Source organism: Bubalus kerabau, chromosome 5 (assembly GCF_029407905.1).
Source record: "Bubalus kerabau isolate K-KA32 ecotype Philippines breed swamp buffalo chromosome 5, PCC_UOA_SB_1v2, whole genome shotgun sequence".
Taxonomy (NCBI): Eukaryota; Metazoa; Chordata; class Mammalia; order Artiodactyla; family Bovidae; genus Bubalus; species Bubalus kerabau.
In genome coordinates this window covers 40,937,519-40,958,982 of record NC_073628.1, presented here as the reverse complement: position 1 = coordinate 40,958,982, position 21,464 = coordinate 40,937,519, and the positions used below count along the sequence as shown (strand labels likewise).

At 37.5% G+C, this 21,464-nt stretch overlaps 1 protein-coding gene across 10 annotated transcripts in view; it reads left to right on the top strand.

Moving 5' to 3' along the window:
• DLG2 (discs large MAGUK scaffold protein 2) overlaps window positions 1-21,464 on the top strand; it is a 1,420,652-nt gene that overhangs the window by 600,164 nt on the left and 799,024 nt on the right. For 2 of the 10 annotated variants that reach the window (XM_055581486.1, XM_055581487.1), the window contains one exon: window positions 3,146-3,208. The exons of the other annotated variants lie outside the window; for them this stretch is intronic. In XM_055581486.1, coding sequence (XP_055437461.1) covers window positions 3,206-3,208 — 3 coding nt within the window. In that variant the 5' untranslated portion in view covers window positions 3,146-3,205. The remainder of the gene's footprint in view (window positions 1-3,145; window positions 3,209-21,464) is intronic. 10 annotated transcript variants of the gene reach the window in all.

Below are 21,464 nucleotides of genomic sequence, written 5' to 3'. Positions count from 1 at the left end.
CCTTTTAAACATAGTTTAATATAATCCTAAGGAAGGTCTATTTACACGGTTAAAATTTTTGTTTTCAATTTTTTTTTAGTGTTATCTTTTGCCTAAGGTAGTGGGGCAAATTCATATAGTAGGCATGCTCAGGTAATCTATCTGTGGGCTTTCCTTTTTTTTTTTTTCCCCCTTTTTTTAACCTTTTCAAAATTAAATTATTAAAAATAAATTTTGAAAGTTTCTATTACATAAGATGTGGCGCTGGTCTCAGTCTGGGACAGGGATGGGCTGTAATGAGTAGAATAATATTCAATTCCTGAGGCTGAAATAGATTGTCATTTGCATCCATCTCTGTGCTATAATGGAAGGACCATAAGAGAGAAATACGCAAAGCAAATGAGAGGGCTTAATTATAAACAGGAGATTCTGTTTAGTCTATAGTCTAAACCATAGTTAATTTCTTACAGTTTATTCTTCAATGAGAGTTAATAGACATCATATTTTTCTGTTCATTGTTTCTACAGCTGTTGTTTTCCTTTTCATCCAAAGGTATGCTTTAGCAGCCTGATTTCAGAGCTGAATCAGAGCCTTTCTCTTCCTTGCCTACATTTTTAAATTGATATATAAATTATACAGCAAAATGGACAAATCTTGAAGTAGATCATTTGTTGAATTTTGACAGATGTCTACCCCACGTCGAGATAGAGTACTCTCATCATCCTAGAAAGTACCCTGTGTCCTTTTCGGTCTGTACTCTACCAAAAGCAACCTGTGTTCTGATATCTTTCTCCATAAATGAGTATGGCCTGTTCTTAAAATCGTTATCAGTAGAATTACACACACATGTGCTTTGTTCTCATTTCTTTCACTCAGCATGCTTCAGAGATGTACCATATTGCAATGTGTATCAGGAACTTGTCCCTTTTATTTCTAAGTAGTATTCCTTTGTATGAATATATCACAACTTGTTTATCCATTTACCTATTAATAGACATTTCACGTTCCTATATGTTGCTATTGTGGATAAAGCTGCGATCACGATTCTTATTCAGGGCTTTTTGTGAACATATGTCTTATTTTGGGTAAATATCTGAAAGTAGAATTTCAAAATCTTTAGGTAGATGTGTGTTTGACTCTAATAAGAAACCACCAGTCTTTAATAAGAATGTACCTGACAGTTTTCAATATTGGTTGTTCCAGTTTACACTCATACCAGCAATGTATGAGAGAACAAATAGTTCTGTATCCTTTCCAACGTGTGGTGGTGGTGGTATTGGTGTGTTATTCACTAGGTTGTGTCCAACTCTTTGTAACCCCATGGACTGGGGAGCCTGGCAGGCTCCTCTGTCCATGGGATTTCCCAGACAAGAATACCCAAGTGGGTTGCCATTTCCTTGTATTGTCAGTCCTTTTAATTTTAACCACTCCAGTGAATGTGCAGTGGTCTTTCATTATAGTTTTGCTTTGAATTTCTTTTGTGACTTACCATTTTGAGTGTCTGTTTATCTATTTGTTGCTCATTCATATTATATCTTATCCTGCAAAGTGTCAATCAAAGCCTTTGCCCATTTTTTAAAATAAACTTTTTATCTTTGAATAATTATAGATTTACAAAAAATCTGAAAATGATAGTACAGAGAGCTTCTTTATACCTCTCACCCATTTTCCTGACTGATAACATTTTACATTTCTATGGTATATTTGGCCTGGCGTGCTGAGATTCATGGGGTCGCAAAGAGTCGGACACGACTGAGCGACTGATCTGATCTGATCTGATCTGATGGTATATTTGTCAATATTAAGAAACCCACATTGGGTTTCCCTGGTAGCTCAGTGGTAAAGAATCTACCTGCCAAGGCAGGAGACATGGGTTTGGTTCCTGGGTCGGGAAGACCCCCTGGAAAAGGGAATGTCTCCGCACTCCAGGATACTTGCCTAGGAAATCCCGTGGACAGAGAAGCCTGACCAAAGAATCAGACACCACTTAGCAACTAAACAACAAATGGGATATCTACATGTCATTCCTGGCAATGTTAGCCTTTATCACTTGGTTAAAGAAATGTTTTTAGGTTCTTACAAGGGACAATACTAGGGAGTAATTGTATGTATATTCAGTTCAGTTCAGTTCAGGTGCTCAGTCGTGTCCAGCTCTTTGCGACCCCATGAATCGCGGCACGCCAGGCCTCCCTGTCTGTCACCAACTCCCGGAGTTCACTCAAACTCACATCCATCGAGTCGGTGATGCCATCCAGCCATCTCATCCTCTGTCGTCCCCTTCTCCTCCTGCCTCCAATCCCTCCCAGCATCAGAGTCTTTTCCAGTGAATCAACTCTTCGCATGAGGTGGCCAAAGTACTGGAGTTTCAGCTTTAGCATCATTCCTTCCAAGGAAATCCCAGGGCTGATCTCCTTCAGAATGGACTGGTTGGATCTCCTTGCAGTCCAAGGGACTCTCAAGAGTCTTCTCCAACACCACAGTTCAAAAGCATCAATTCTTTGGCGCTCAGCCTTCTTCACAGTCCAACTCTCACATCCATACATGACCACAGGAAAAACCATAGCCTTGACTAGACGGACCTTTGTTGGCAAAGTAACGTCTCTGCTTTTCAATATGCTATCTAGGTTGGTCATATTACCCCTACACAAACATGATAATCTATAATTTACATGTCTATTCATTTGAGTGTTGATTCTTTATATAAACGAGTTCTCATTGATGTCTCTGACTCTAACCCAGTTTGATAGGATTTATTCTAGACTTCTCTTGCTTATCCATAACTTCTCTACCCCCTGACAGTGAGAATCCTGCCTCCCACCATCTGCTATGCGTTTACTTAATTATTTAATACCAGTACACATGTAGTTTCAGATTTTTTGTCTTGAATCCCTGTAAGAAACAAAAGCATCAGAGTCAGTGTTTATGTACAGTAAACAGGTAGTTTGTTTTTAACCATATAGTTTCCAGCCAGAACGGCATTTTCCAAAGTTACTTAGGTGTCATCCATTTTTTGAATTAAAAAAAATGTGTTCTCTTTATTATTATTCATTGGTAAGATTTATATTATTATATTATAATTATATTTCAGATTGCAGTTTGTTTTTAGATATTTATTTTGCAAATATTATTTCCTAGCCTGTTACTTATATTTTTATTTTCTTCACAGTGACTTTTGACAAGAAGAAGTTGACATTTTTATGAAGTCCAGTTTATCAAATTTTCTTTTATGGTTAGTGCCTTTTGCATTCTAAAATACCTTTGCCTATCTCCACGTCACAAAATTCTTCTTCTTAAATGATTTTTAAATATTTTAATCGATGAAATGTTTAGTTCTAATTTTTATATGATATGTCATTAATCCATCATAAATTATTTTTTGTGTGTGAAGTGAGATAGACGTTGAGGTTCAGTTTTGCCTGTACAGCTATCTAGTTGATCTAGCATGGTTTATCTACACTTTTTCACATCTTAAACCTTGTACAGAATTTTTCTACCTCACTTTACTCTCTTTATGTAAGTTCCAGCTTCCCTGATAGTGATAATAAGTTAGCACTCTTTTTGTACTTCTCTATCTTACCCCTGATTCTTTTTTAAAAAGCTTTTTACTTTGTATTCGCATATACCGATTAACAATGTTGTGATAAGTTCAGGTGAACAGTGAAGGGACTCGGCCATGCATATACATGTATCCATTCTCTTCCAAACTCCCCTTCCATTTAGGCTGCCGCATATTAATAACATTAAGCAGGTTCCATGTGCTATACAGTAGGTCCTTGTTGGTTATCCATTTTGTTTATAGCAGTGCCCATCTTACCCCTAATTCTGATGTACCATTTATTTGACTCTTCTTTGTATGTCTGTTTTATAAGAATCTGTACAATTTATTTACCAATACATTCAAATGCTATTCCTATATTCTGATGTTATTCAGTACCTTACCTATAAACGACACTGTTGCCACAGTATTTGTTCCCTCGTGCTCTCCTACAACTCAAGCAAACTGTCAGTTGAAGGCCATTCAGTGCATTTCAGTTTCTTTACCAGTAAAATAGAGAAAAAGATCTGTTTTCCTTTTATCAAATACATTTCCCTAAAACTCCTGCTTCTTCTGAGAGTTCCGAATAGGCAAAGAGATGTCAGAAAGTGTAGGCTATAACGTCCTGCATTTGGCATTGAAAGCAGTGTGACATCATAGAAAGAACAGCACAGGCTTTAGTTTCTGAAGAATGGGAGTTAATATACACTTGCTACCATTTTCTCCTGCATGACCTTGGGCTAAACATGCCCTCCGTATAAAATGGGAATAATGGTATTTACTTCAAAGAGTGGATGTGAATATTAAATTAGTTATCAAGCCAGACTATCTATACCTAAACAGACGTGGTCCAGGAAGATACTCAAACCAAAGGAAAGAAATGGCTCATTGTCTTAGATCATTATGGAGAGGTTTGAGCGAGTATACTAGATTTACTGTCGTTTCTTCTGTATATTTAATATACCTTAGATCATCCTTGGTATCAAATTATTCAACATATGGTCCAAATCCTTGTATTTAAAAATAGATATTCATTTGAGCTTTATTTTGACTTCTAAGCTGAGAAAAAATATCATATACAGAAATTAATTTAAATGACAGAATCAACTCCTTCCCTTTAATTTATGATAAACTCTACTGGTAAATTAACTGGAAATCAGTCTTCCTGAAATATCACTTGATTAGATTATTTAAAATTCTTGAATAATTTCCTGTTAACATCAGGATAAAATTCTGTTTTCCCAAACTGACTTAATACTTTGCAGCATATCCCCAATATTAAACTTCATATTTCCTCAATAGAATGCTTTTTTTATACCTCCTTTAATTACCATTTACATTCTTTGTGAATTATTCTGACATCTTCACACTTTCTCATGCAGCTTTTCTTGCCTAGAATTTCCTGTCTTCTACTTTCACATAGAGACAAAGGAAGATACTTTATAAAAATGCCTATAATATTGCAGCTCAGATCATAATTTCAAGTAAACTAGTTAGAGCATTTTAGTTTGACCATTAAGAGACTGTGTACTCTATTATTCCCTATAGAGTATAGGACCCAGAGCAAACAATGGTATGTTTCTTTCCAAGGTGAAATGCAAATAAAATCAAATATATGGGTTTAGTCCATATATTTAAGGGAAGGGGCTTCCCAGATAGCTCAGCTGGTAAAGAGAATCTGCCTTCAATGCAGGAGACCCTGCTTCGATTCCTGGGTCGGGAAGATCCTCTGGGGAAGGGATAGGCTACTCACTCTAGTATTCTGGTCTGGAGAATTCCATGGACTGTATAGTCCATGGGGTTGCAAAGAGTCAAACATGACTGAGTGATGGAAAGGGAAAAAAATACCAAAATATTTCATGGAAGACAGAGAGAATTAGTGACTTTCACTTTTCTCTAAGGATGGATGGTTCATTATTTAAAAAAAAGAAAAAAATACACACTCATTCATTATTTAGTACATGCCAGCCACTGTTCTTGGAGAAGGCAATGGCACCCCACTCCAGTACTCTTGCCTGGAAAATCCCATGGATGGAGGAGCCTGGTAGGCTGCAGTCCATGGGGTCGCTAAGAGTTGGAAACAACTGAGCGACTTCACTTTCACTTTTCACTTTCATGCCTTGGAGAAGGAAATGGCAACCCACTCCAGTGTTCTTGCCTGGAGAATCCTAGGGATGGGGCAGCCTAGTGGGCTGCCGCCGTCTATGGGGTCGCACAGAGTCGGACACGACTGAAGTGACTTAGCAGCAGCAGCAGCAGCCACTGTTCTAAGCACTTTTTAAATATGTTGACTCACTGTACCCTCACGGTCTGGCCCAGAGTCCCTCTTGTAATCACTGCTGTTCACTTTTCTGTCCTGTTGACTTTTCTCTGGGCTGCTTGTATGTTAGTTTAGAATCTATGAATCCCAAGTCAGTTGACCACTAGGAGGTGAGGCTGGTTGTCTATTCCTAAGATCAGTCTCCCTGAATCACTGTTTAGATCCATGGTTGTATAAAGTCTTCCCCTAAGCTCCTGCCAAATTTTGGGGCCTTGGATATTGTATTATTTTATTATTCTCCAGGGATGACTTTTTAACTAAAAAATTCCATCAATTATGCTGCCATGTTGATGCCCCTCTATTACCACCCATACTATAGGTGCTTAATAAATTCTTATGAATTAACGAGTCAACTGCATTCATTGTCCACCACTTAAGAAACAGAAATCAATCTTCAATAGATTAAAAGTGATTTTTAAAGCAAACATTCAATAAAGTAATTTATGATGTAGAATCAATCCTGATTTAATATGAGAATATTTGCTTCTTTCCCCAGACATTTTCTGAAGAGTAGACGTAACCTAAATTGCAATTTGTATTACATTTGTCATGAGTAGGAACATTTACATTGGGGGCCTCTCAGTTGTCAATACAGTTTATAAGGATTCTTTTTTTTTTTATTAAAATTGTCTTTCTTTCCCAATTTCTTCTATTTAAAAGAGAATCTCTCTTTATAGAGAAGGCCCATGTGTTCTTTTTATGCGTCTTTTTTTTTTTTTTAATGATAAACATTAGGTGCTGTTAACTTTACTCAGAAAGTGTTTCAGATCTCTCACTTGCTTGCTCACTCACTCTTAGCAAGCCCCTAAATTATCTTATCATTACACGGAGGACAAATTTTAAAAGTTATACCGAAGATAGTATCATATTTATAATACTCATCCACTCCTGATGACTTTTAAAAGCCCCTCTTATTTTTAAAATATTAAAAACATACTTTCTTTTTACCCAGGGATGGGAATATTTAAAACATTCTTCCCTTTTATTTAAACTCCTTCTGGATCATATAAGTTCCCTAATTGTAAAGTACTAATAAAAAGGATTCCAAATTTTCCTGGACTCAGATTCTCATGAGCAATAATAGCATCTTAGTGACACATGTAACCTTTTTGTGTTCCTTTACATTTTCACTTTTGTTCTAGCAAATCCACCTGGTGTTATTAGAATGCTCCATTTCTATAGCAGGATTGGGCTAGTTGATAATAGCTGCCAGGGGAATTCCAAGATGCTACTCCATACTTGGATTTCTTAACCTTCAGTTTTATTTATTCATTTTTTTTAAACTTCCAGTGGAAGATTTAACAGGACATTTTATTTGCAAATTACAGTTTGTTCTTGAGCTGACTGCCAGAATGGGAAACTGAACTAAATGTCCACAGTTCTCCCTTCTACCATCACTCTTCCTACCCACTTTGTAAATTCAAGTAGCAGACTGTATTCAATTGTCAATGATGCTTTATTATCTGATATTAACCATCTGTCCCAGGATCCCTGAAAAAAATTATTTAAGCTTTTAGCTAAAGGTTTTCTTTATGAAAATGCCATACATGGCATGATAAAACATTTCAGAAAGCTCTAACTTTGGATATTTATAACAGTTCATGAACAACAAGCCTTTCTTAGTTCCCACTTAAATGACTCTTTAAAAAAAAAAAAAAAGTTTGGCCAACGCTTTCTTAAGAAATAGTATATATGTTGTGGGATAAATGTTCTGTGCAGTTTTTATTACAATTTTTGAAAAGAGAGTAACCTATCTTGTCCAAAGATTTGGTGGTCTTTCCTCTTACAGGGCAACCATATCCAAGTTAATTTTTGCTCTTTTTTTCCCAGCTAAAACCACATACAGTATGACCAGAAAGGAAAGACGAAGATAGTCCACGTGAATAACTCTGTCTGGAGTCTGATCTTGCAAAGTTCATGCAACCAATCATTTTCCTTTAGTCTTAAAATTTCTGATAATTGTGAGTGTTTGGGATGTTGAAAAATAAAAACAGAAACAAACCAAAACCTTAGAGATCATTACCTAAGATTAAATTTTTAGATTTTAGATTCAGAAACTGAGGGCAAGTTGAAGATAACTTTTTTCCAGATTAGATTCAGGGCTGGACTCCAGGCCTCCTGCTTTCCAGACCACAAACCAGGCTGCAGTTTCAATGAACAAACTTTTCATTTTTTAATCCTCTTTTTTGCATCTGATGTTCTTTGCCCTTCTCTTAAAATTGTTTCAAGACTGCTCAGTAAATATTTCATTGAGCATTATTGTTCTTTTAATATACATACTACTAATTGACTAGTATTTATTTTTCTTTTTAACAATGTCAGAATCTCCCAACTAGTTTTCATAAGATAGAGCTATTTCCTACTTGCCTGAAATCTTGAAAGGAATATATCAATGAACAAAGAAGTGAGGGAAATAATTTTAAATGTGAAGAAATTCTTGAGAGTGAAGAAATGCCACCTAGCTGGCTCTAGAATATTATGTGTGTGTGCTTAGTCGCTTCAGTCATGTCCAACTCTGTATGACCCTATGCACTGCAGCTTGCCAGGCTCCTCTGTCCTTGGAACTCTCCAGGCAAAAATACTGGAGTGGGTTGCCATACCGTCCTCCAGAGGATCTTCCCGACCCCAGGATCGAACCCATGTCTCTTACGTCTCTTTCATTGACAGGCGGGTTCTTTACCACCTGGGAAGCTCCTAGATAATCACAGATCTCCCAGCAAGGAGTCCCTGGTGGGCTTCCAAAGAGCCCAGACAGTTTTAATTTCATAGACTGTACTAGCCTACTTTCTTTTCTGAAAGAGGCACGTTCATGTTCTAAAAACATTAAAGTATCTGGAAATTACAACCATAAATTACTTTAGCAAAATTATGTATGTACCTTACATGCATGGTTTGAGTTGGCTTCTGGTTCCAAATCTAACTAGGTAACAATGCAGTATATCAAATTAGATCCATTTCGGAAAAGACAGACCTACACTTTGCTCCATTTTCTAGTCGTGGTAAACTCTTTGTAGTCCAAAAAGTTTATCAGATACTTTCTCTTTGTTTCCTCTTGGTGTTTATGTTGTTGTTGTTGTTCAGTCACTAAGTCATATCTGACTCTTTGTGACCCCATTTGTCTGTAGCACACCAGGCTCCTCTGTCCTCCACTATTTCCTGGAGTTTGCTCAAATTCATATGCATTGAGTGGAGGATGCTATCTAACCATCTCATCCTCTGCCCGCCCCCTTCTCTTTTTTGCCTTCAGTCTTTCCCCACCTCAGGGTCTTTTCCAGTGAGTCAGCTCTTCACATCAGGTGGCCAAAGTATTGGAGCTTCAGCTTCAGCATTGGTCCTTCCAATAAATATCCGGGGTTGATTTCCTTTAGGATTGACTGGTTTGATCTCCTTGCAGTCCAGGGAACTCTCAAGGGTGTTCTTCAGCACTAGAAGTTTAAAGCATCAATTCTTTGGCACTCAGCCTTCCTTATGGTCCAACTCTCACATCCATACATGACTGCTGACTACATGATGACATGACTTACGGACATGGTGTTCATGTACTTTGAGCTGTTTCTCTAGAAATCTAGAGAATATTCATCTCCATTTTATTTTCTGTTCATCCTTCAAGACTGTGTAAGCATTGCAATCTCGGAAACAAAATTTTCTTGGATACTTCCTTTGCTCCAGCCGAGGCTATGCGTATCATCTGCAGACTCCCACAGTGCCATCTGTCCACCTTTATCACGATACTTACCTTATGGTGCTGCTTGTATTTCACACTAGTCTTTCAAGATTTTTGAAAATTTAAGTCATAATACTTTAACATTGATCATTCATTGGTCCTAATATTAGCACTGACTCGGAACCTACGTTGTTCAACATCTCCAGAACACGGTAGGAACCTGAGACATATAGGAGTGAATGAATACGCAGATTTTATCAATGGGCTTCATTGCACATCTTACTATTCTTGGTTCCACTTTGAATGTGGCGAAACATCAGTGACACTCAAAACAAAATTTTTAAGAGAGCACTCGAAAAAATTAAACTCTTAATTTTTAATCATTTTATGAATGATTACTGCAAGCACACTCAAGGCCTTGTTTCAGTGTATCTTTTTTCCCCCCTGATAATTCTGCTTTTTGGCTTAGGGGGCTGCTCCTTTAAGGGTGATTTTTAGCAAAAGAATAAACATGTCTTTGCCAGTACTTCCTTGATGGACAAGTAGGATGAGCAGAAGGGAGTATTGAAGGAGAGATGTGGCTTTGGGATTACAATTTTGAACCCAATTTGGTGGTGGGTTTTTTGTTTTGTTTTGTTTTAAGGAGTGCATCTTGTTTTAAGTTTTTACTCCAATATTAGCTCAGTGGGAAAACATTTTCTTGCAAAACTGATGAAAATTTGTTGAAGTTCCCATATTTTCAGTGGGAATCCTGAACCAGGAATCAAAAACTATAAATGGCCACCCCAACTTCCTAACCTGTTCCCTGAACTTGGTCAAGGTACTTGACCTCTCTAAGCTTCAGTTGCTTCCTATATAAAGGGCTAAAATCATTTCTTATTTCATAATAAGATAATGTATGTGAGAACACCTTGAGACATTATTATGAAAGATGATTTATTACTTAAAATGTGTCTGAAAGTGAGGATTTAAAAATTTTAAAGTATATAACTGCTTTGTTTTTAAGTCCAAGTGGCTTTCTCAAGAACCCAAAAACATTTTCCGGCTCTAGTTAACTAAATCAATTGTTGGCCGGACAGTCTATTCTCATAAGAATAAACTGTTTGCGTATTTGGATACTGGCGAGTTTATAGGACTCCACGTTTAAAATGACCGGAAACCAACAAAGTAATTGTATCCTAGTTAATTTGGGGAAGGCTGAATGCTGTGGACCTTCTGCTCTGATTTTAGGCCGTGGTTACACTTTACAGTCTGCCTAGAGATCTCTTCTAAAGAATACATGCCATGTTGCCAAGGTAATTGACTTCATGTTGAGTACTTTATTTTTTTATCTTATGTTTAAAGTGGTTTTATATATATATATGAAACTAAGAGGATATCAGCTAATAGTTTGAAGTAGTCTGAAGGCCTTTACTGTGAACCTACATTAAAGGCATCCATCATTGACTGTAACGGATGAGCAGTGTAAAGCAGTCACCATTCTTTTTCCTAGAACAATGTGCGCATGGGCAGATTCTGCTAATGACACACCAAGTTGTTGGTATTTAGTCACCAAGTTGTATCTGACTCTTCTGCAACACCATGGACTATAGCCCGCCAGGCTCCTCTGTCAATGGAATTCTCCAGGCAAGAATACTGCAATGGGTCGCCATTTCCTTTTCCAGGGGATCTTCCCAAACCAGAGGTCAAACCCACGCCTCCTGCATTGGCAGGCAGATTCTTAACCACGGAGTCACCAGTGAAGTCTGGCATACCAAGAATACTTAGCAAAAACAAGGGGGAAATTCCTTTAAAGTTAGATGTAGTAAAAATAGGTTATTGGTTTAAAATGTATTTTCTCTTTTGGTTTTAAGGTGCCTGAATTCCAAAACAGTGATTCAGTGAAATAGTCCTTGGTCAGGTTTGATTCATAGCTCAAATAAGAGAGAGGAATCTTTTATTCCTTGTGATGACAAGGGATAAAATGCATACAAGTATACAGACTCTGAATCTTTCTAAGCCCCTTGATTTCAAAGAAAATTGACAAACCACCCTCAAGAGGCCTTTAAAACTGAATGCGTGCTCTGAAAATGGGAACTGCATTTTATCTGTCTTCTTTTGTAAGCCTAGATAGCTGGAAAAGTATTAAAAAGATAATTAATATAGTAGGAATATACCAGTTCAGTTCTTACCAAATTTTTAACTAAAAAAGAATGTTATCATTTTATCACATTGTTTCAGTTGAAAATATAGACATCTTAAGATATGTGTGTGTGTAATATATTGTAATTTTATATGGGTATATGCATATATACACATATATGTATAAATCTCCAAGGATATTTACAGGTCTTTAAACCTCAGTTTCAAATGAAGTAAATGCTTTTGCAGGTCTTTAAACCTCAATTTCAAGTGAAATAAATGCCCATAGCACTCACCATATTTCTATTTACAAGGATAAAAGCAAGTTGAAATAAACAACAGTGGTACTTAATTCTTTTCAGAAAAGTATTTCTCAATAATTACTATTCATACTTACAGCTCTGTTACTAGCAGGTAATTTTAGCTCCCAGTCACTTACTTAAGCTTATTTATTTCTGTTTCGAAAGTAATTTTCCAGCCTTAATGCAATTCAGCATAGCACTGCTATTTTAATGAAGCTGATGATGTTGGCAAATTGATTACATAAATCAACTGTTTACAAATTCATTCTCTATCATTTTAATTTTATTTGGAGCCTGTAACTCCAACTGAGTATATAGGTAGAAATGGTGATCTTAGACAGTATATATTTCCTATCTAACAGATGTACAATTCTGCGAGCCCCTAAGGCAGATTTTTAAAACCTCTACAATTGCTCCCAATCTGAAAGGTTTGGATCTGACAAAATTCAGTTTAACATATATTTATTTGAATACCCACTGTGTACCAGATGCTCTGCTAGGTACTGTATACAGAAAGATGAATAAGAAATGACTCCTGCCCTTGGTGGGGCTGGAAGTCTAATGGACTAGGGAAATAGACAGACAATTGCAATGTAATATAATAAGTACTATGAAGATCACAATGATACAGATTCAAATAATAGTGGAGGATTTTTACATCCATGTTCATGAGAGGTATTGGTTTATAGTTTTCTTGCCTAATACTGTCTTTTTCTGGTTTCCTGTTTAGAAAATGTGTGTATTCAGGTTTTCTTTTTCTTTTTTTTTATGAATTTTGGCAGATTGCCTTTCAAGGAAATGGTTCGTTTAGGTTAACAAAGTTGGGGGCATAGAGTTTTTTATAATATTCCTCTATTATCCTTTAATGTCCATGGGATCTGTACTGACGTCCCCTCTTTCCTTTCTGATAGTAATTTGTATCGTCTCTCATTTTTTTCTTATTTAGGCTGGCTTGGTGTTTGTTGATTTTATTGATCTTTTCAGCAAACTCTTTTACTTCTGTTGATTTTCTCTATTGATTTCCTTTATTCAATTTCATTTTCTGCTTTTTTTTTCTTTCTTGTCTTTGCTTGCTTTGCATTTGATTCACTGTTCTTTATCCAGTTTTCTAAGGTCTTTTCTAGTCACTCACCTCTTATCAGGTAGACAAAGTATTGGAGCATCAGTCCTTCCAATGAATATTCAGGGTTGATTTCCTTTAGGACTGACTGGTTTGATCTCCTTGCTGTCCAAGGGACTTTCAAGAGTCTTCTCCAACACCACAATTTGAAAGCATCAGTTCTTGGGCGCTCCACCGTCTTTATGGTCCAACTCTCACATCCATATGTGACTATTGGAAAAACCATAGCTTTCACCATATGGACCTTTGTCAGCAAAGTGATATCTCTGCTTTTTACTACATTCTCTAGGTTTGTAATAGCTTTCCTTTCAATAAGTAAGGATCCTCTAATTTCATGGCTGTAGTCACTGTCTGCAGTGACTTTGGAGCCCACGAAAAGAACATCTGTCATGGCTTCCACTTTTACCCCTTCTATTTGCCATGAAGTGGTGGTACCAGATGCCATGATCTTTGCTTTTTCAATGTTGAGTTTTAAGCCAGCTTTTTCACTGTCTTCCTTCACCTTCATCAAGAGGCTCTTTAGTTCCTCTTTGCTTTCTGTCGTTAGAGTGGTATCATCTGAATATCTGAGGCTGCTGATATTTCGCCTGGCAATTTTGATTCCAGCTTGTGATTCATCCAACCTGGCATTTTGCATAGTGTCCTCTGCATAGAAGTTAATGAGCAGGGTGGCTACACACAGCCTTGACATACTCCTTTCCCAATTTTGAACCAGTCCAGTGTTCCATGTTCAGTTTTAACTCTTTGTTCTTGACTCTCATACAGGTTTCTCATGAGACAGGCATGGTGGTCTGGTGTTCCCATCTCTTTGAGAATTTTCCATTTTGTTCTGATCCACACAAAGGCTTTAGCATAGTCAGTGAAGCAGAAGTAGATGTTTTTCTGGAATTCCCTTGCTTTCTCTATGATCTAACAGATTTTGGCAATTTGACCTCTGTTTCCTCTGCCTTTTCTAAATCCAGCTTGTACATCGAGAAGTTCTTGGTTCACGTGCATCCAATTAATCTTGTTAAGTTGTATTTTTATTTTCAATTTGTTTCAAATATTTTAAAATTTCTCTTGAGACTTTTGTTTTCCCCCTGTATTATTTAGAAGTGTGTTGTTTAATGCCCAAGTATTTTAGGATTTTTCCATTTGTACTTCTGGTTTTGACTTCTAATTTAATTCCATTGTGGTCTAAGAGCAGACATTGTATGATTTCTACTTTTTTAAAAAAAATTTTAAGGTGTGATTTATGGCCCATAAAGTAGTTTATATTGGTAAATGTTCCATGTGAGCTTGAGAAGCATGTATAATCTGCTGTTGCTGTGTGAAGTAGTCTACACATGTTAATTGTATCCAGTTGATTAATAGTGCCGTTGAGTTCAACTATGTCCTTGCTGATTTTGTGTCTGCTGAATGGTGCATTTCTGATAGAGGGATGTGAAAGTCTTCAACTGAAATAGTGGATTCATTTCTTTCTCTGTGAATTCTTATCCATTTTCCCCTCACTGTTGCTAGGGGCACATCCACTAAAGATTGTTAAGAACTGCTTAGTGTACTGATTTCTTTATAATTGTTTAATGCACTTCATTATCCCTGATAATTTTCCTTGTTCCGAAATCCTCTCTAACTTAATATAACTACTGTCAGTTTCCTATGATTAGTGTTAGCATGGTATAGTTTATCATTGCTTTACATATGGGCTTCCCTCATGGTTTAAATGGTAAAGAATCTGCCTGCAATGCAGGAGACCTGGGTTCAACCCCTGGGTCAGGAAGATCCCCTGGAGAAGGGAATGGCAACCCACTCCAGTGTCCTTGCCTGGAGGATCCCATGGATTGAGGAGCCTGGCAGGCTTCAGTCCATGGGTCACAAAGAGTTGGACACAACTAAGCAACTAACACTTTCACTTTCTTTCACTTTATTCATATTCACTTTCTTTCACTATATATATTTAATATAGTCTTCCAGGTGGCACAGTGGTAAGCAGTGCCTACCAATGCAAGAGACAGAAGAGACATGGATTTTTTCCCTGTGTTGTTGTTACACGTATTTACACACACGTAAAAATGCAGAGTTGAATATACTGTTGATGTTACTATTTTGAATAGTTCTCTGTTAGGTCAATTAAGAATAATAAAAATAAAGTGAGTTTAGTTATTTGTTTTACTTATTTAGGCTCTGATGCTCTTTCTTTATGTAGATCATTTTTCTGACCTATATCATTTACCTTCATGCTGAAGAACTTCTTTTAACATTTCTTGCAAAGCAGATCTGGCGATGCATTTCTTCAATTTTTCATTTTTGTCTAAGAAACTCTTTATTTCTCTTTCACTTTTGAAGGATAATTCTCTACAGAGTATGGAATTCGGGTGTGTGTGTGTGTGTGTTTCCTCTTTCAATGTTTAAAATATTTCACTCCATTCTCTTCTTGTTTGCATTGTTTGTGAGGAGAAATCAAATATAATTAATTTTGCTCTTCTGCAGGTAAGGTGGTTTTTTCCCTCTAGCTTCTTTCAAAATTTGTTTCTTTATCTTTGACTTTCTAAAGTTTGTATATGACATGCCTAGGTTTTTGTGTTATTCTCAGAACTTCCTCTGTCTGAGGTGTGATGTCTGACATTAATTTGGAAAAATTTCCCAGTCATTATTGCTTTTAATATTGTTTTTGTTCCTTTCCCTGTTTCTTCCTCTTCTGACATTGCATGTATGTTACATCTTTTTTAGGTGTCCCATAGTTTTTGCATATTCTGTTTGGTTGATTTTTTCTTTTTTAGGCTTTTGTTGTTTTCCATTTTCAAGTTCATATTATCATAATTTTCAAACTTAGAGATTCTTTCCTCAGCCATGCCCTGTCTACTAATGAATCCACCAAAAAAAAACATTCTTCATTTCAGCTACAGAGGTGTTTTTTATCTCTAGCATTTCTTTTTTTGGACATTTCCAAGAATTTTCACCTCTTACTTTTACATTATTCATCTGCTCTTGCATGATATCTACTTTGTCCATTAAACCATTAAAAATGTCAATTATAAAAAAAAATTCCTGTTTTGATAATTCTGACATTCCTGTCATATCTGCCTCTGGTTAATAGTTGTTCAGTCTCTTCAAACTATGTGTTTTAACTTTTATTATGCTTTGTAATTTTTTTATTGAAAAACATGATGTGCTGGGTAAAAGGAACTGCCGTAAATAAGCCTTTAATAATGCGGTGGTAAGGTAGCAAAGGGAAGGCATAGTGTTTTATATTCTTATGACTTAATTTCAGTCTTTTAGTAAGCTGGTGCCTCTGGGTTGTGAATGTCACCAGCGCTTTTCAGTTTTTCCCCCTAGGCTACTGAGTGACTAGTGGGTGCTGAAGTTGGTGTTTCCCTTCCTCAGGTAGGTTAGGCAAAACCCTAGCAGATTAGGCTTGGGTAAAATAGTTGTCATACCTGATTCTGGTTCATACTTGGTAAATTAGATTATCCTGTGGGTGGAAATGTGTTTTAAATTCAAACAGTTTACAAATCTTTCTGAGATTTTATTTTATAATAGATCCTATTATGATTGCCCTGCATATCTTCAAGCCCTCACATTCTTCCTGAGATGTGTAGACAACTAGGACCTTCTCCAGTTTCTACTGCGTCTATGGATGGCCTTACACATGCACTCAATCTTCTGTCTGGCAGGGATCATTTTGGAGCTATGAAGGCTTGCTATGATTTATTCAACAGATTTTCCTGTTATATTTCTAGCTAGTCTAGAGTCTTTGCATGTGTGCTAAGTTGCTTCAATCATATCCCACTCTTTGTGACTCTATGAACTGCAGCTTGCCAGGCTCCTCTGTCCATGGAATTCTCCATGGAAGAATACTGGAGTGGGTTGCCATGCCCTCCTCCAGGAACTCTCCCCAACCCAGGCATCGAACCCATGTCTCTTCTGTCTCCTGCATTGGCACGCAGGGTCTTTACCACTAATGCCACCTGGGAAGCCCAGACAGTCTGAAGCTTTCACCAACCAATATCACTAGCTTAAGTTTGGTGTTTACTTTTTCTAGTATTTACCACCAAAATCACTGTTGTTCTTTAACAACATGCCTGATTATGAGATTTTCCCATATGCTGCTCCAAAGAAGTTGGTTTCCTGTGACAGCAAACTTCTAGTTTTCATAGATTTTCCTGCCCTTGTAGAACTATTGCACCCACAGAATTTGGGGGAGGAAACGTATAAGAGTAGTCCTAGTCTAGAACATCAGATTTCCACTGTTGCTAACTCAGGTTCCTGAATCAAAGGTTTTGTTTTTGTTTTGTTTTTTTTTTTTAATATATATGCCTTTAGTCAGTTCCCAGAGTCCAGAAATGGCTATTTTTGGAAATTCTGTTTTTAAGTTGTCCTGGGGAGAGGATTTGCTGAGCACCTTTCTCCACCTTTCTGTAATAATGATGGATAGTATAATAGCAATAACATTTAGTATGTCTCAAGTATTTTACTTATTCTTTTCATTTATACTAATGAATTCACTAATTCATTCAGCTCTTCACAACCCAATGATATTAAGAACCCTGATTTACAGATGAGGGAACTGACACAGATATCTCGCAGCTAGAAATTGGCAGAGTCAAACTTGGGAGGAAATCTGGCTCTAAGTAACTTTATAATCTCTATATTTGATCAACTGGAGTATCTATAGTATGTACGCTTGAGCACTGTGCTATACTTCTTACTTAATTTAAAATTCCGGACACCTCTATTGAAGTAAATATAAATACTGTCTGATTTTACTGAGGAGGAACTGAGACTATGTATCTTTCTAAAGTCACAAAGCTAATAGGTGGCCAATTTCAGGTTAGAATCTGTGTCTGATTGAATCTAAAGCCAGAAGCTTGTAGAAAATACATTCTGCTTGTTGTTCAGTTGTTAAGTCATGTCCGAATCTTTGTGACCCCATGGACTGCAGCACGCCAGGCTCTCTTGTCCTTCACTATCTCCTGAAGTTTGCTCAAACTCATGTCCATTGAGTCAGTGATGCCATCCAACCATCTCATCCTTTGTCACCTCCTTGTCCTCCTGCCTTTAATCTTTCCCAGCAGCAGGGTCTTTTCCAATGACTCCATTCTTAACATCAAGTGAGCAAAGTATTGGAGCTTCAGTTTCAGCATCAATCCTTTCAATGAATATTCAGGGTTAATTTCCTTTAGGATTGACTGATTTGATCTCCTTGCAATTCAAGGGACTCTCAAGAGTTTTCTCCAGCCCGACAGTTCAAAAACATCAACTTCAGCACTCAGCTTTCTTTATGGTCCAACTCTCACACTCGTACTTGACTACTGGAAAAACATAGCTTTGACTATACAGATCTTTATCAGCAAAGTAACCGTTGAAAATTCTTAAAAAGATACAAGGCCATCTTACCTGTCTCCTGAGAAACCTTTATGTGGGCCAAGAAGCAACAGTTAGAACTGAACATGGAAACTGACTGGTTCAGAATTGGGAAAGGAATACAACAAGACTCTGTGTTGCCACTCTGCTTATTTAACTTCTATGCAGAATATATCATGAGAAATGCCGGGCTGGATGAATCACAAACTGAAATCAAGATGGCTGGGAGAAATAACCACTCAGATATGCAGATGATACCACTCTAACCACAGAAAGTGAAGAGGAGCTAGACCTCTTCTTGGTGAGGGTGAAAGAAGAAAATAGGAAAAGCTGGCTTAAAACTCAACCTCAAAAAAACTAAGATTATGGCATCTAGACTCTTTGTGACCCCAGGGACTATACAGTCTGTGGAATTCTCTAGGCCAGAATACTGGAGTAGGTATTCTTCTCCAGGGGATCTTCCCAACCCAGGGATCAAACCCAGGCCTCCTGCATTGCAGGCAGATTCTGTAACAGCTGAGCCACAAGGGAAGCCCAAGAATACTGGAGTGAGCACCCTTTCCCTTCTCCAGTGGATCTTCCCAACTCAGGAATTGAACCGAGGTCTCCTGCATTGCAGGTGGATTCTTTACTAACTGAACTATCAGGGAAGCCCTAGTCCCATGACTTCATGACAAATATAAGGGGAAAAAGTGAAAGCAGTGACTGATTTTCTTTTCTTGGGCTCCAAAATCACTGTGGCCAGTGACTGCAGCCATGAAAGTAAAAGACACTTGTTCCTTGGAAGGGAAGCTCTGACAAACACAATCTACAGTCTGGGCAAAGGATCTACACATATACTCTGTCGACACAGAGAAATGATATAAACCTAACCTAGCCTTTGTGTAAGAAGGGCTAGGGAAGGAAGGGCAGGGTTTATGGTAGCATTCAGTTCAATTCAGTTCAGTCGCTCAGTCGTGTCCGACTTTTTGCGACCCCATGAATAGCAGCACACCAGGCCTCCCTGTCCATCACCATCTCCCGGAGTTCACTCAGACTCAAGTCCACCGAGTCAGTGATGCCATCCAGCCATCTCATCCTCTGTCGTCGCCTTCTCCTCCTGCCCCCAATCCCTCCCAGAATCAGTCTTTTCCAGTGAGTCAACTCCTCGCATGAGGTGGCCAAAGTACTGGAGTTTCAGCTTTAGCATCATTCAATCTGGAAAAGGAGAAGAATGCAGGTTTTTTGGAAGATAATTAGTAATTACACAGAGAACATGTGGCAAAAAAAAGTCACCCTAATGTCATTAAGAAAAATGATAGTGTGGTAAAAATATGATTTAAATTTCCCTTCATAACTTCTCCCTTCCTACCAACTGCCTTCAATCCTTGGTGCTTCCCATCCAGGATTTACTGTCTGATTAATTAATATTTGTTTACTATGCTTAAGGTATTTATGGAATTTATTTATTTTAATGTAATTGGGGATTTATGTTCATACCCTTTGGAGTATTTTTATTCCAAGAGAAAAAAAAAAAAAAAACAACCCAGCAGCAATAACCTTTGGTTAATCACGATACACTGTTTAGAGCTTATGCTATCAGCTTCCAGTTACCACAGTGCTGGAATTTTTTAAAGCCCTGGGAACTGGACAGTCAAGGGTCCAGAGATAAAGAGATTTGGTATATCCAATGTGCAGCCCAACGTCCCTGTTGTGGCTAGCTGTTGTCAGCAGCAACTTCAGTATACGTGTGAAAGTCGTTCTCTTTGGGACCCCATGGACTATCCAGTCCATGGGATTCTCCAGGCCAGAGTACTAGAGTGGGTAGCCTTTCCCTTCTCCAGGGGATCTTCCCAACCCGGTGATCAAACCCAGGTCTCCCTCATTGCAGGTGGATTCTTTACCAGCTGAGCCACAAGGGAAGCCCATCTTCTAAACTCTAGGATCCTAATACAGTTATGTAAAGTTTAAAAATAAAATAAAATTAAAAATAAAATAAACTCTAGGATCCAGTCTGGGAAGAATTGATACCAATGTAGGAACTTGAACTTTTAAATTTTTCGTTGAAAAATATATTATACATTTTTGTCTAGATAGGTTTCTATTTGATCTAAGTTAATTGAGTCTCACAGAGGAAAGAGGGTATCTTAAGTCCTCTGTGTGAATATTGAGCACAACTTAACATGTACCTACCATTTTCCCTCTGCCTCCAACACATGCGTGTGCCTATACTAGTTTCTCTTTAGAAGAGTGAATAGGCAGGATTTAAATATGCCTACAGAGACCTAGGGAAAACCTCAGAATAATTGTAGCTAGTATTTTTGAGGGTTCACTAGGTGCTAAACACTAAACTTTTACAAAGTTGTATCATTCAGTGTTTATACAACCCAATAATTTAGTTACCGTCTATTTTGTAAATAAAAATGCCAAGGCTCAGAGAGGTTAAGTAATTCGTTCAACATTTTATAACTAGAGTGTGAGAGAGTCGTGCTGTTAACCCAGACAGCTTGACTAGTGTCTTCTCACCATAGTAAGTAATTGTCAACTCTCAGGTTGAAATGTGCAGAATTGCAGAATTGTTTAAGTTAAAACCAATTAAACATTGACAATTTCATATAATTCAGCCAGGTTATCTCTCACTTTTATAGTGAAACCTATGTGCGTAGCATAATGTAATGGAATCAGGGGTCCATTGGAATACAGGTCCATGGAATACAATCCATGGGGTTGCAAAGAGTCGGACATGATTAGGACTAGATTCAGGACTAGATTCAGAGTCCTAAACCCCAAACTGAGCTATTTCAAGCAATTTATCTATCATTTGTGGGCTATTTACTCATCTATAAGATTCAGATATTGATACTGACCCACCTAGAATTGATATGAGGAGCAAATAATAATGTACGTGAATATAGTATGTTAATTGTTAATACTGTTGTTAGAATACTCTGAAGAATGTTACATATAGAGAACGTGAAACCTTCCAGGTTCCATATTTTATCAACTGGCTAGGTGGTGGGGCCAGGAACAGCATTCATACTCAGTCCCCTGTCATAATCCTAAGGTGCTTCGTGCCTGTGCTCAGTCACTAAGTCATATCT